Source organism: Microcaecilia unicolor, chromosome 2, assembly GCF_901765095.1.
Source record: "Microcaecilia unicolor chromosome 2, aMicUni1.1, whole genome shotgun sequence".
Lineage (NCBI taxonomy): Eukaryota > Metazoa > Chordata > Amphibia > Gymnophiona > Siphonopidae > Microcaecilia > Microcaecilia unicolor.
Genome location: NC_044032.1, coordinates 428,210,745 through 428,225,100, shown reverse-complemented (window position 1 = coordinate 428,225,100; position 14,356 = coordinate 428,210,745). Strand labels below are relative to the sequence as shown.

The following is a 14,356-nucleotide window of genomic DNA, read 5'->3' as shown; positions in this document are numbered from 1 at the left end:
GGTATAAATATATTCCAATGGAGAATTTTGGGAGATCCTTAGGCACTGAACCAATCTGGAACAATGATTTGGGATCCTCCTATCTTCCAGAAATTTCTGATTGTATCTGGATAAAGATATTTAAGTCTGTACGCTCGACTGCCATATTCAATATATTTTGTAATGCACAGATCATTATGGACTCCTTACAAACAAGTGAAAGTTAGTGCTGGACTTGTAAAAAAAGAAAGAAACCAGGTACCCTAACTCACATGATATTCTCCTGTGTGCACTTAGTGTTATTGGGATAAAGTATGGAGTACTGAGAGGCTCATTTTTGAAAGAGAAAATGTCCAGAAATGATTAAGTACCCCCTAAAAAAACCCCTGGTACTCCATAACCCCATTTCTTACGTACTACATCCTCTAGAATACTAACCTTGAAAAATAACAGTTGCTTTTGCACTGTATTGAGTTGGACAAGAATATTGAAAATTGCTGTCTTTAGTCAGTTTGTTTACAAACTGCAACAATGTGAGGTCTTTAAAGAGTATATGACAATAAAGAGACTGCTGATAAAGGAACAATCTTTCTTTTCCTCCTCCTGGCGCAGCTCTTGGCGAAACAAGGGGGCCCTTTTTGGGGATTATCTATCTATGCGACTTGGCTGGAGCATGGAAGAAACTTTGGGAACCCCAGTGTTTCAACATCATACAGAAGATGTAAAGGATTTCCACTGCACGTTCAGGTAAGAGGTGGTGTTTTTTTGTTGACCTGTGGGCACAGTATCATGGAACATTTTTATATCAAACGTCGAGATTGAAGTTACCAGTTTGAGAATGTGCTGTGCCAATTAATATATGTGTTTTATTGCACTGTTTTTTTTTTTTTTGGGGGGGGGGGGGAGCAGTGGAGAGTTGATGTGTGTTTATTGGTAACCAGTGATAGTAGTATTAAGGGTTTTTAAAAAAGTCTATGACTTCTCTCTGGACTATTGAGGTTTCTCTTTTTTATAACATTTTGATGTTCTAGCAGGACATTTTCTCAAATGTTGATATAAGCAAAAATTATTAGTTTGTGATGATTTTTGGATTTTTTTCGCTTTCCATATTTATATATTTTAAACAAGTTTGTGTTGATAGCCAACTATTACTATAACTCAACCTCATTTAAAACAGAGTAGAGCCTTTCCAACATTATATTTCACAATCTGAAGAGTCTCCCCCCCCCCCCCCCCAACCTTTAAGATGCATGGTGCTGTGAAACACTGAGGCTGAAGCAGGGCTTTACTTCTCTTTGTTAATGCTCATTTTTGATGTTTGATGTTTTCCCTGCCTAGTCAGAAAGTCTCTGCTAGATTGGTTACCAATATACCTGCAACCTCTTTCCAACTTTGCCTCCACAGCATTCCCACGCTCAGCCAGTCTGAGATACAGGAGCCAATCTTTGGTCATTAACTTTGGGGATCCTGTCAAACATGCAGTTCCAAAATATCTATCATGTTAAATCAGAGCCTTAGCTGAAGGCCTGAAGGAACAGCAACTCAAAGTGCAGGAAACATACAAATAGAAGCTAGATGGGCTCTTACAAAGACCTTTCCCAGAGGTATAGGATGAAACAAATACCTGTTAAAACCAAGTCATTACAGGCAGTAGCACTGTAGAACTATCATCGTAATAATAAACTGAAGAGAAGCTTTTTCTGAGCATATTCATTTCACAACACTACAATAGGATTAAAGATGGGCTTCGAATTCCTGATTCTCTTGGAAAGTATTATGATTCTGACAAAAGTGCAGTTGTGTGGAAGGGATGGGCAGGCCTAAGGCCGTATTACAGTAGCATGGTTATCATATATCTTTCTAGAACTTGACAAGGCCATAAACTTACCAATTACTTGTATATCTGGTTCCACATCTGTTGTGGCTTCTTCCAACAGCGACAGCAACTTGGCTGAAATCTGACAGACAGATTCGATGTTGCTAAACAAAACATCTACGTCAAACCCTTCAATCTGCAGCAACAAACAATGAACAAATGAAAGACAGTAAGTGCCATAGGCAGACTGCATGCTCATGCTCCAGGGATTAATAAGGCACTCTTTGTGGACAGCATGAGTAAATACGCTCATTTGGATCTTGGATGATTTGATAGGAAAAATAATTCAGCATCTCAAGCATCCCTCTGCAGAATGACAGGATGACATATTGGGCTAGATTTTCCAAAATGCACAACAGTGTGAGCTTGTGCTAATGTGCATTAACACACATTCCTATGGATTCTATATATGATGCCCAAAATTGTGCAACGAAATTTGTGCACACGGGCAAACAAGTCAATTAACATCAACAATTAGGTGCTAACAATCAGTTACTGAAGTTAATAGGCACTCATAAAAATCTGAACACGCACACAGAATTATAGAATACGGCCTTAGCAGGGGACACTAAATGAAATTGCATGTTAATACTTTTAAAACAAATAGAAGGAAATTAATTTTCACTCAAAGAATAGTTAAGCTCTAGAACTCATTGCTGGAGGGTATAGTAAAGGCAGTTAGTGTATTTGGGTTTAAAAAAGGTTTGGACAAGTTCCTGGAGGAAAAGTCCATAGTCTGTTATTGAGATGGACATGGGGGGAAGCCACTGCTTGCCCTGGGATTGGTAGCATGGAATGGTGCTACAAATTGGGTTTCTGTCAGGTACTTGTGACTTGGATTGGCCGCTGCTGGAAGCAGGATACTGGGCTAGATGGACCATTGGTGTGACCCAGTATGGCTATTCTTATGTTCTTATGTAAGCTGGTCTGCCTCGGAAAGCTATTTTACTGAATTCCTCTCAAATATTTGTGTTATCTAATATTTTATTAGTAGATGACATTAATTTTCATCTTCATAACCCAAGGGATGTTAAGATAAAGAGCGTACTTGATTTTCTCGTCTCCTGCCGATTCCTTCTGCCACATTCCCAATCCTCCCACATTAAGGGTCATCCGCTGGACTTGCTGGCTTATAGAACTGTATATATATGGAAACTTTCTACCTGGGTGACCCATCCTGGTGCAATGTCCCTTGGTCAGACTATAAGAACCTGGAGTTCACTTTTTTACTGGAGGGAGGCTAGTGGATCTTTTCAGTCCACTGTTACCTCTCCTCTTAAATTGAGAGGCTATAAAATTGTGGTCTGGAATCTTTGATAGTCCACAGCTTCCAGATGCAAATAGGGAGGATTTCTTGTGTATGTGGGATGAGTTATGTAGTTCTACCCTGGATTGTATGGCTCCCATCAAAGTTTTGTCCAAACTCACCCATAGGGTGTCATCCTGGTACAATCAAGATACAAAAAATATAGGGACAGGCTTATGAACCTCAACATGTATATGCTGGAAGAGAAGAGGGAGAGAGGAGATATGATAGAGACGTTTAAATATCTCAAGGGCATTAATGTACAGGAAGTGAGCCTTTTTCAACTGAAGGAAAACTCTGGAACGAGGGGGGTATACAATGAATTTAAGAGGGAATAAGCTTAGGAGGAATCTAAGAAAGTATTATTTCATGAAAAGGGTGATGGAAGCATGAAATGGCCTCCCAGTGGAAGTCATGGAGTCAAGGAATGTCAGAATTTAAGAAGGCGTGAGATAAGCAAGTGGGATCCCTTAGAAAAAGGAAGAGTTAGGGGTTACAGAGGATAGGCAGACTGGATGGGCCATTTGGCCTTTATCTGCCGTCATGTTTCTATGTTTCTCCTTCTGAAGAGGCAGTGTGGAAAATTAAGAGAGAAAGTGGTCCAGTCATAAATCTGATGAGAACAAAATGCTTTGGAGGAAGGCTATCAGGGATTATAAGAAAAAGACTGTAGAAGCTAAAACCCTCTACTATAAAGAGCAAATTGGTTGCAACCACTTAAATACCCATAAGCTCACCCATAAGCTCTTTAACCTTCTTATTAGGCTTCTGTTGACTAAAAAGTTAACATCAGTAACTATAGCTACACTCTCTGCCAATTAGCTATGTACTTTGAAGAAAAAGTAACAAAAATTGGGGAAGGGGGGCTATACTGCAACTTAAGGCCACTAGCATTCAATCTCGCATGAAGTAGCCTAGTCTGGATGCTGGTATTGCAGCTGACCGATTGTGGTCCTCCTTGTGGTCCACTCATGAGACTATCAAATCCTTTCTCAAAAAGCATTCTTCCTCACATTGCCTTCTGGATGTTTGTCCAAGTTACAGTATTTATTAAAAACTGAACCAACAGGATTCATTGACCTTCTTCAAGCTCAAATCTCATTTATGCTGACTCAGGGTGCTTTTCCTCAGTGGAAAGGTTCCATAATACTTACCCCAATCCTTAAGACCATCTCAGCTTCATTGGGAGATGTTACTAATTACAGGCCTGTCGCTTCTATCCCTTTGTTGACTAAGGTAATGGAGAAAATAGTTGGCACTCAGCTTGTGAATCACCTTTCCTCTTTCTGCCTCTTTCCTTAGAGGAGAGGAGAGGCGGGACAGGGCAGATATGATATAGACGTTTAAATACTTGAAAGGTATTAATATAGAAACAAATATTTTCCAGAGAAGGGGAAATGGTAAAATTAGAGGACACGAATTGAGGTTGCAGGGTGGTAGACTTAGGAGTAATGTCAGAAAATTCATTTTCACTGAGAGGTTGGTTGATGCCTGGAATGCCCTCACGAGGGAGGTGGTGGAGAAAAAAATCTGTGGCAGAATTAAAAAGGCATGGGATGAACACAGAGGATCTATAATTAGAAAATGAATAGTATGTTTACTAAGCCACACTAGAGGTGCGTTAGCGTTTTTAGCATGCGCTGTGTAGTGCCCACAATATTCCTATGGGCGCCTACACAGTTAGCGCATGCTAATTTTGTGCATGTGCGAAAAATGCAAGCCCACCTTAGTAAACAGGGTCCTAAGGCTGGTGCTGGGATGGCTTGTACAGTCTATGTCCCAGAAACATCAAAGAAAGACCATATTCAAGTATATAATTTCACATTGTTGATTTTAATCTTGAATTGATAATGGAAATGACTGTTAAGCAGACTGGATGGACTGTTCAGGTCTTTATCTACCGTCAAAATTACTATGTTATTGTGTTACCTGCTTGTTTCTCAGTGGCTGAACCACTTCCCTAATGCAGAGCTCCAGGTCTTTTAGATAGTCTTTTTCTGTCTGTACCAGTTCCCCAATGATCTTTGACCTCTTGGCCATCCTCCTCCTCTGCAGTTCTTCAGGTTCTTGGGTTGGGGTGGTAGGTGCTGAGGATCCAGCATGTGGTGTCATCTTCTCTGTAAATATATATACAATAATAAGAAATTAAATAGTGCAATGCACCAATCCCATCTCTTTCATTTACTGTCTGCTTCTATGTATATCAAAGGCACAGTCCCTATTACAGTGTGCAGCCTGGAGAGAGAGATGAAATGCAAACTTCAGGTGTATTCAGAGGATAAGAATGCATACCCCCCACATGGTTCTATTGCATTAATTATGCTTCATTCCATAAGGTAACTACTTACCCTACTCACAATGCTCCTGACCTGAAAACATCACAAATTGTGTATTATTATGTGCCTACATGTTACCCTGAGTGTAACAAATGAGGGAGCTTATGCAGGGATTACTCAGTGTTGACATTAGAAATACCATATGTACCATATCTAGCCAATCCCCCTCCCCCTTCCCTTCTCTTTGTCCTCTTTTACCTACTTCTCTCATCACCACCATCCTTTTGCATTTTTCCTCGGATTGCTTTTTACCAATAGGAAGCATTTATATTAAGTAGGTGTACTTCTTGTTTTCATTTAGGAATGGATCCACAAAATCTTAGCGGAGATTGGGTGGCAGCACCGGTAATTGGGAAGCAAAACCAGTGCTGGGCAGACTTATACGATCTGTGCCCTGGTCGTTACTGAATAGGTATGGATGGGCTGGAGTGTAAATTTTAAGGGGCTTCAACATTAGCTTCAGAACTTTTAGTAGAAGAAGAATGCTGGGCAGACTTCTACGGTCTGTGCCCTGAGAATGGCAAGGACAAGTCAAACTCAGGCATACATATAAAGTATCACATACCATGTAAAATGAGTTTATCTTGTTGGGCAGACTGGATGGACCGTACAGGTCTTTTTCTGTCGTCATTTACTATGTTACTATTTAGTTTTTATTTTTTTTTCTGTTTTATTTCTTTACTATTGTTTCAGTTTTTAATTCAAATATTTTTATTTATTTTTATATGGAAAGTAAAAAAAAAAAAAAAAAGAGAAACAGTTACAAAACCATAGCATGCACACTATTGCAGAATAGTTCTTCAGCATTCTATTAGCACTTCCTCGGCTACGTAAGTGCTAGCATTCAAGACATTTACAGGTGCAAGGGTGGTGTAACTGCAGGCACCCAGTTATAGAAATACCCTTAAGGTGTGCCTCTGGGGATAATTCTGGGTGCTAGTGTGGGCTTACCACAGCTTAAAAGGGTTTACCGCAGGATGTGCGGTAAAAGCCCAATGTGCGAGTGAAAACCAGACGCTAAAAAGTTTTTCTTTATTTTTCTCGGTGGGGGTGTGTCTGGGGAGCAGAGGGTGGATGTGACAGCGTGAATCAGTTAACGCAGCCACATTACTGTGCCCTAAGGGGGTCTTCTACAAAGCAGCTCTAGCGTTTTTAGTTCATGCTACAAATCAGAACACTGCTGCGAGACTCATCCTGAGAGAGCGACGCTTTGCACATGCCAAACCCTTACTGTTCAAATTACACTGGCTACCTGTTCAGGAGCGTATTGCCTTTAAACTCTGCTCCTTGACCCATAAAATTATCTATGGAATTGCCCCGGGGTATATGCACCCCTTGATCGACCTCCCGCCCAGGAATGCCAACCCTGCTGCTCGTTCCTTCCTCCACCTTCACTTCCCAAACTGTAAGGGTGTCAAGTACAAGAGGATCTTCGCCTCGTCTTTCCGCTATTGGAGTCCTAAGCACTGGAATGCTCTCCCGCAACACCTTAAAACTCAAGCGGACCACGCCCTCTTCAAGAAGTTGTTGAAGACCTACTTCTTTGCCAAGACCTACTCCTCACTTTATACCACTGCTTGATGCACCCTCCCTGGCTCCTACCCTGCTAGTTCACCCTGTTAGATGCTACTCCCCCTGCATACTCCTTGTATACTCTTCTAAGTATTCCTATTCTGTATTTTATTTAATGTTTGTAAGCCACATTGTGCTTGCTTGAGTGGGAAAATGTGGGATATAAGTGAACAATAAATAAAAATAAATAAAATAAAGAAATCAGCTGATGTTAAACACTGAGACACCCATTATATTCCTATGGGCATCTCAGCATGTAGCGCCAGCTGATTTTTAGTATGAGCTAAAAAACCGCTAGTGCTGCTTTATATTGGACAATAAGTATGTTTTCAATGAAATGATTTGACTATACACCGTATTGGCCTTGAAGAAGCCAACCAGATGATCAATGTGGAATAATGAATTAGACGAGTAATATCTGGGGATAATCAGGTTAATACCACTTTTATTTTTCTGTTTACTGTTTAATTGATCTCCTTGTCTTGTTTCACTCTCCCTATTTAGTGGTCTAAGGAAGAGAATAGAATTACCTGACTGAAATAATTCCTACATATTACTTTCTCTGTATTTCCGGCAAGTTGTTTTATCGCTTGTAAAAATTTAAATGGTTAAAAAATAAAAAAAATTAAAACAAAGCGTTGCTTTGTAAAAGACCCCCTAACCGATTAGTGTGGGATTAGCGTGTGAGCCCTTACCGCCTATAAAATAGGTGGTGGTACGGGTTCACACACTAATTTGTGATACTGGTTGTGAGCTAAAGGCAATATTAATTCTGAAAATGGAAAATCAGCCATTTTCTGGTTGTGGTAAAAACCACTTCAGCATGGGGGAAGTGTGCACAGCTTAATAAAATAACCCCTAAACAAACATTAGGTGCCTACACGTTTCCTTTTAAAACAGGTACTTGGAAATTTGATGTAGTCGCTCTGTTGTAAAATTATCTCTAACAGGAGCAGCAGGTGTGCATACAAGTTACACTAGTTTTAAAAAAGGAAAATATGTATATATTTGCCCTTATACCCCACAGGAAGTACACATATACACACAAATACCTGTTCTGAAACATTCATAAATTTTGTGGTTTATTTTACATGCCTACCTGATTGAGTCCGGGATTGAAGGACTGCGTGTGTTTAATTAGGAGTGGAGGAGTGGCCTAGTGGTTAGGGTGGTAGACTTTGGTCCTGAGGAACTGAGTTCAATTCCCAGCACAGGCAGCTCCTTGTGACTCTGGGCAAGTCACTTAACCCTCCATTGCCCCATGAAAGCCGCATTGAGCCTGCCATGAGTGGGAAAGCGTGGGGTACAAATGTAACAACAAATCAGAATATCGATCAATTTTGTGTTAAAGGGACCACACGACATTGCAGTATATTGCTTCTAAACACTGTATTGTTTTCACATTACTGCCGCATGTTGTCAGCTATTTCTTGCGACCCCTGACGCAGGTGCTGGGCACCGAAACACAGACCGTGTCGGGTCCATTTAAGTATTGCATCATCAACATTTACAATTAAAGACTTTATCCACCTTTTTTTGAAGGCCCTTGGTGCTTTTTGTTTTGTCTCTTATTTTACATGCCTATCATAAAATATTCTAATTTGAGAGACCTTACAGTTCTAGTGTGGGGACTAAATGTAGAAACTCAATTTGTTATGTCCCAAACACTCGCAATTAAAGTATGCATTATACAACAATGCTTCATCCACATTCAACATTTCCAGAGCTACAGTCTCAATAACATAAATTTCTCAGTTTTTAATGGGGATCATCAGAGTATCTTGCAACATACACCATATGGGAACAGCGTCCCAATATACTCATGGTGGCCATTTTTTTCCCTATGCAGGAGTGCGATGTGAGATGCGAACCTCTTCCCTGAAGAATGATCTGGAAAACGGCCATGTTGGCGGAGATTTGTTCCTGGTGAAAAATCGCTGCCAAAGTTAAGTGCTAATACATGTGCATCTCTAATGTTTAAAGCTTAAAGCTATTTGGAATATATCTATCTATGATTGCATAAAGAAGTTAAAAAAAGTTCAAAAAAATATAAGAACATGGGTAGATCTATGACGATGTGCGCAGCACCATGAGTATATTGGGGCGCTGTTCCCATATGGTGTATGTCGCAAGATACTCTGATGATCCCCGTTAAAAATTGAGAAATTAATGTTATTGGGACTGTAGCTCTGGAAATGTTGACTGTTGACTGTGCATGAAGCGTTGTTGCATAACGCATACTTTAATTGCGAGTGTTTGGGACATAACAAATTGAGTTTATCATAAAATATTGGCATAAATGCAAATCCCACCTCAATCTTGCCCCTACAAATGCTTCCACTTAGGTTGGAAAAACATGCATATATAGGTTGTATGTGCCTGCACTATCATGCATATGCTCTTAGGGCCCCTTTTACTAAGCAGCGGTAAGGTTACTGCTAGCTAAAGAGGAGGTACCGCTGGGCTACTGCAGAAGGCTGGTGGTACTTCCCACCCCTAGTGCTGCCCAGTTACTGCTGGGTTAGCGCAGGAGTCCTTACCGCCACCTCAAGGGCTCCCTCTGAAATGGCTGCACAGCAAGTGCTTTACTTGACGCATGGCCATTTCCTGCAGGAAACAAAGACTTCTCTTTTACCTGCTGCGATAAAAGGGGGGCCTTGGCGCGCGTGAAAAACATGCGCCAACGCCAGCACAGGTCCCCTTTTGTCACAGCTTGGTAAAAGGGGCCCTTAGTAATCATATTATCTATCATTTTATGTGTGTACATCAGCTTTCTAAACATACATCTTATAAAATTATCCACCAAATTGTTATATTCACAACAACGTGAAAGCAGCAATGAGTGGCCTAGTGGTTAGGGTGGTGGACTTTGGTCCTGGGGAACTGAGGAACTGAGTTCGATTCCCGGCGCAGGCAGCTCCTTGTGACTGTGGGCAAGTCACTTAACCCTCCATTGCCTGCCACATTGAGCCTGCCATGAGTGGAAAAGTATGGGGTACAAATGTAACAAAAATAAAAAATATAGGTGGGAAAATGTGGGATATAAATGTAAAAAATAAATAAATATATGAAGGAAGACTCCAAAAAAAGCTGATAAATCCAGATTCTCCACACATATTTCCATATGGGTATAACGGTATTCCCATGTGGAGGGGCAATTCAGAGCATCATAAATGGATGTCCATCTCATACTCATATGCATTTTAGATCAGAATTTAGACTGTCCTAAAATACATGTGAGATGGACGTCCGTGTGCTGGAAAAGTCCGGCTTGATCATCCATTTTACAAACTGAAAAGTCCGAATTATGAACGGGGGAGACCAAGGCACATAGATGTTTGTATGGCAGCATAGGAAAATCCATCTTATAAAATGGCAACACAGAGGCCCATGTTGTACAGAGGGGTAGCTTAACAGTGGGCTGTGAATCAGGGGACCCAGGTTCAGATATTGTCTATTATTTTGAACCCTGTAAAAGTTGTGTCAGTTCTATTCGTTTAGGAATTCATTGAAACATATAATTTAACAAGTGGCACTTAAACCTTTGTGCACACAACCATGTGATATTTGTATATACATACATACACAATTACATAAGCACTGCCATACTGGGACAGACCAAAGGGCCATCAAACCCAGTACCCTGTTTCCTAAAGTGGCCAATTCAGGTCACAAGTATTTTATTACATTTGTACCTTGTGCTTTCCCACTCATGGCAGGCTCAATGTGGCTTACATGGGGCAATGGAGGGTTAAGTGACTTGCCCAGAGTCACAAGGAGCTGCCTGTGCCTGAAGTGGGAATTGAACTCAGTTCCTCAGGACCAAAGTCCACCACCCTAACCACTAGGCCACTCCTCCACCTGGCAGAACCCCCAAAAGAGTAAATAGATTCTAAGCTGCTTATCCCATAAATGAGCAATGGATTTTCCCCAAGTCTACCTTAATAATAGTTTATTGTCCAAACCTTTTTTAAACTATGCTGTGCTAACCACTTTTACCACATTCTCTGCCAATGAATTCCAGAGCTTAATTATGCATTGAGTGAATAAATATTTTCTCCAGTTTGTTTAATTTACTACTTATTGCTTCATTGCGTGCCACCAGTTCCACTCCACTCAGTATTTTATAGACCTCTATCATATCTCCCCTCAGCCGTCTCTTCTCCAATCTGAAGATCCCTAGCTGCTTTAGCCTTTTCTCATAGGGAAGTTGTCCCCTTTATCATTTTCGTTGCACTTTGTACCTTTTCTAACTCTGTTATATCATTTTTGAGATGCGGTGACCATAAATGTGCACAATATTTGAGATGTGGTATTATAATATTCTCTGTTTTGTTCTCCTTTCCTTTCCTAAAAATTCCTAACATACACGCCTATTCAGCCCAATGAATATATCTGCACATGAAATATATATATATATATATATATATATATATATATATATATTATACACATCACAGTTCATGTAACTGCTGTCTCTGAACTTTACACACAGTGCCATATACAGAGTCCTCCCATAATCAGTAAATGAATATGAGAACCAGAACAGAACATGATGATTAATGAAGCACTCATATTGTGTTCTCACAAGGCAGCCAAAGCACATTTGCTCAAGATTCATTATTGCTTGTGTACATACTGGAAGGAGATTGGAGAGCAATTAATTCCACCCAGTGAGCTTGTTTCACTCTTGCATTAATACAGAATTAAAGTTCATTGTACTGAGTTTCTCTCCCCCCCCCCCCCCCACCATAGATATAAAAATGTAAAAAAAAAAAAAAAGCTTTTCATACAAGACTCTAAAGCTGTTATTTTAGAAGTCTATTTGTGATATTCATGTCTAAATAAAGGCATTTAAAGGGTAAAAGGTCATTTGATACACTGCCTTTCTGTGGTTCAACCAAAGCAGTTTGCATTTATTATAAGTTCATTTACACATATAAAACTCAATTTCAGAAAGCTGGCATTTATCCTTTTATAATCATATATAGATTGCAAAGGGGTGTGGCTCAGGTGGGGTTGGATAGAACCAAAAACTACTAATATTTAAAACAATTTAAACACCCAGGAGAGGCTCCTGGCTGTTTCAATCGCCTGCCCGGGGGTTAATTGGGCATTTTCAGTATCACTTAACACGATAGTGTGCTGAAAATACCCGGTTTGTGCCCACGCTGAAACTGGCTATATTGAGGGTGTTCCGGGTGTGGAGTCAGCATAACTAGGACCGGATAAAAGTCAGTCCTATCTTTATGCTGCCTCTGTTGTTGATTTGCAGGCTATCTTAGTGTAGGTCTGTAAGATGACAGATAAACGTGATAACTGCTAACCCTTGCATGGGTATGTTGTGAAAGGGTATGGGTCATGCATGCGATATACTGCCTTTCTATGGTACAACCAAAGCGGTTTACATCAGAGGCGCAATCAGAGACTTATACAGAGGCACTATCCCCTCCTTCTTCTCCTTGCACAGCCGTATTCTGAATATCTTCAATTAAATATTTGTCCACTTCTGTCTGTGAAGGAAACCTATATATCACACCAATGTAGGGTTACCATATTTTGTCCCCCAAAAAGGAGGACACATGCCCCACCCCCTTTCACGCCCTTGCTTCGCCCCTGTCACATTTTCCCCACCCCCCTGTCACACACCCCATCACTCCCCCTCCCCGTCACCCCCCTCCCCTTACCTTACTACTGCCCTGGTGGTCTAGTGACCTCTTCGGGGCAGGAAAGAGCCCCCTCTTTTCTGCCCGGAGCGCTGTCCTGCATGTATCCTTCCTGTTCATGATCTTGGCGCCGATTCAAAATGGCCACCAAGAGTTGAAGTCTCGCGAGGTTACTTCAACTCTCAGCGGCCGTTTTGAATCGGCGCCAAGATCACAAACAGGAAAGATGCATGCAGGGCAGTGCTCCGTGCAGGAAAGAGGGGGCAGTAGTAAGTAAGGGAAGGGGAGGCTAGCAATCTGCCCGTTTGTTCGGATTTCTGGACAAACGGGCAGGCTGGCGGGCCTATAGGACGGCCCAGCCGCCCACCAGCCTGCCCGTTTGACCAGAAATCCGGACAAACAGGCAGATTGGCAAAACCCGCCCGGTTGCCCGGACATGTCCTCAAAAAGAGGACATGTCTGGGTAAATCCGGACATATGGTAACCCTAAACCAATGTAAATACATTTGCCATTCTGTCTTTCCAGATAGACCCACAGTGCCTCTTCCTTACCCTTTAGGTTCTGCAATTGTGTGGATTTAATATTATCTTTAACATATAATTCCACTCCCCCTCTCTTTCTTCCTACCCTGTCTTTCCTGAACACATTATAGCCATCTCACAAGGAGGATGATATAATCAAATGGTGTGCACTGCCTCTCTGCTCCAACTGGTACAGTCCTGAATACATGATCATGTTGGGCTAGTGAGGGTCCTGAAAGGATCGTTTCAGTTATGAGAGGCAATTTACGCATGTATGTGGCCACATACACATGAAAATAACATTACAAAACTACCACCAGAATGTTCAATTTCTGCAACAGAAATCCATTCCTATGTATTTTCTGACTTCCTGGACTGCTGTCTGACAGTGAAAGCCCTTATGTCTATGAAGAATTCTGCATGTTACATACTGTGCATTTAAATGTGTTTTCCTGACTGAGTAGCTGCAACAGGTGTCAGATGATGTCACCCATTTGTGTGCCTTGAGAACAGGTGTTCTCTAGGCACACAAATGGGTGACATCATCTGACAGCACGAGGACAGATTAGCCCTCCCAGAGCTCATAGCTACAGTAAACTGAGCATGCACAACCCTTCCTGCATGCATCAGTCCCTTCAGCTCTCAGAGAGGCAGGCAGGTTTGTGCGCCTGATTAATCCTGCTTTCTGTGGATAAACCGGTTAATAGGCCTTCCTTTTCAGGGGGAGATTACAGTTCTCTAAAATCTTCCGGAATCCTTTGAGTGCTGAGAATGGAAGAGGAAGAGGAGGCAAAGAGTGTCCCTCCTGCAACTTGGAATCCAATAAAGCGTAAAATTACTTCTCTAGAGTCGAAAATGCTCACGGAGGACTGGAGAACAGATGTGGTCCTTCTCCACAAAAGCACAAGTAACGAAGAGGTTAGAAACTACAGGCCGGTAAGTCTGACTTCTGTGGTAAGTAAATTAATAGAAATGCTTTTAAAACAGGAAATAGTAAAATTTTTGGAATCCAGTGGATTACAGGACCTGAGGCAACATGGTTTCATTAGAGGCGGGTCTTGTCAGACAAATCTGATTAATTTCTTTGACTGGGCGACGA

At 41.2% G+C, this 14,356-nt stretch overlaps 1 protein-coding gene across 2 annotated transcripts in view; it reads right to left on the bottom strand.

Annotated features, from left to right (window-relative positions):
• The window catches only part of ARHGEF38 (Rho guanine nucleotide exchange factor 38), a 140,654-nt gene that overhangs the window by 79,996 nt on the left and 46,302 nt on the right, over positions 1 to 14,356 (bottom strand). For both annotated transcript variants that reach the window (XM_030192515.1, XM_030192514.1), the window contains exons 2-3: positions 5,091 to 5,278; positions 1,868 to 1,991 (exon numbers count right to left, since the gene is read on the bottom strand). In XM_030192515.1, coding sequence (XP_030048375.1) covers positions 1,868 to 1,991; positions 5,091 to 5,278 — 312 coding nt within the window. The remainder of the gene's footprint in view (positions 1 to 1,867; positions 1,992 to 5,090; positions 5,279 to 14,356) is intronic.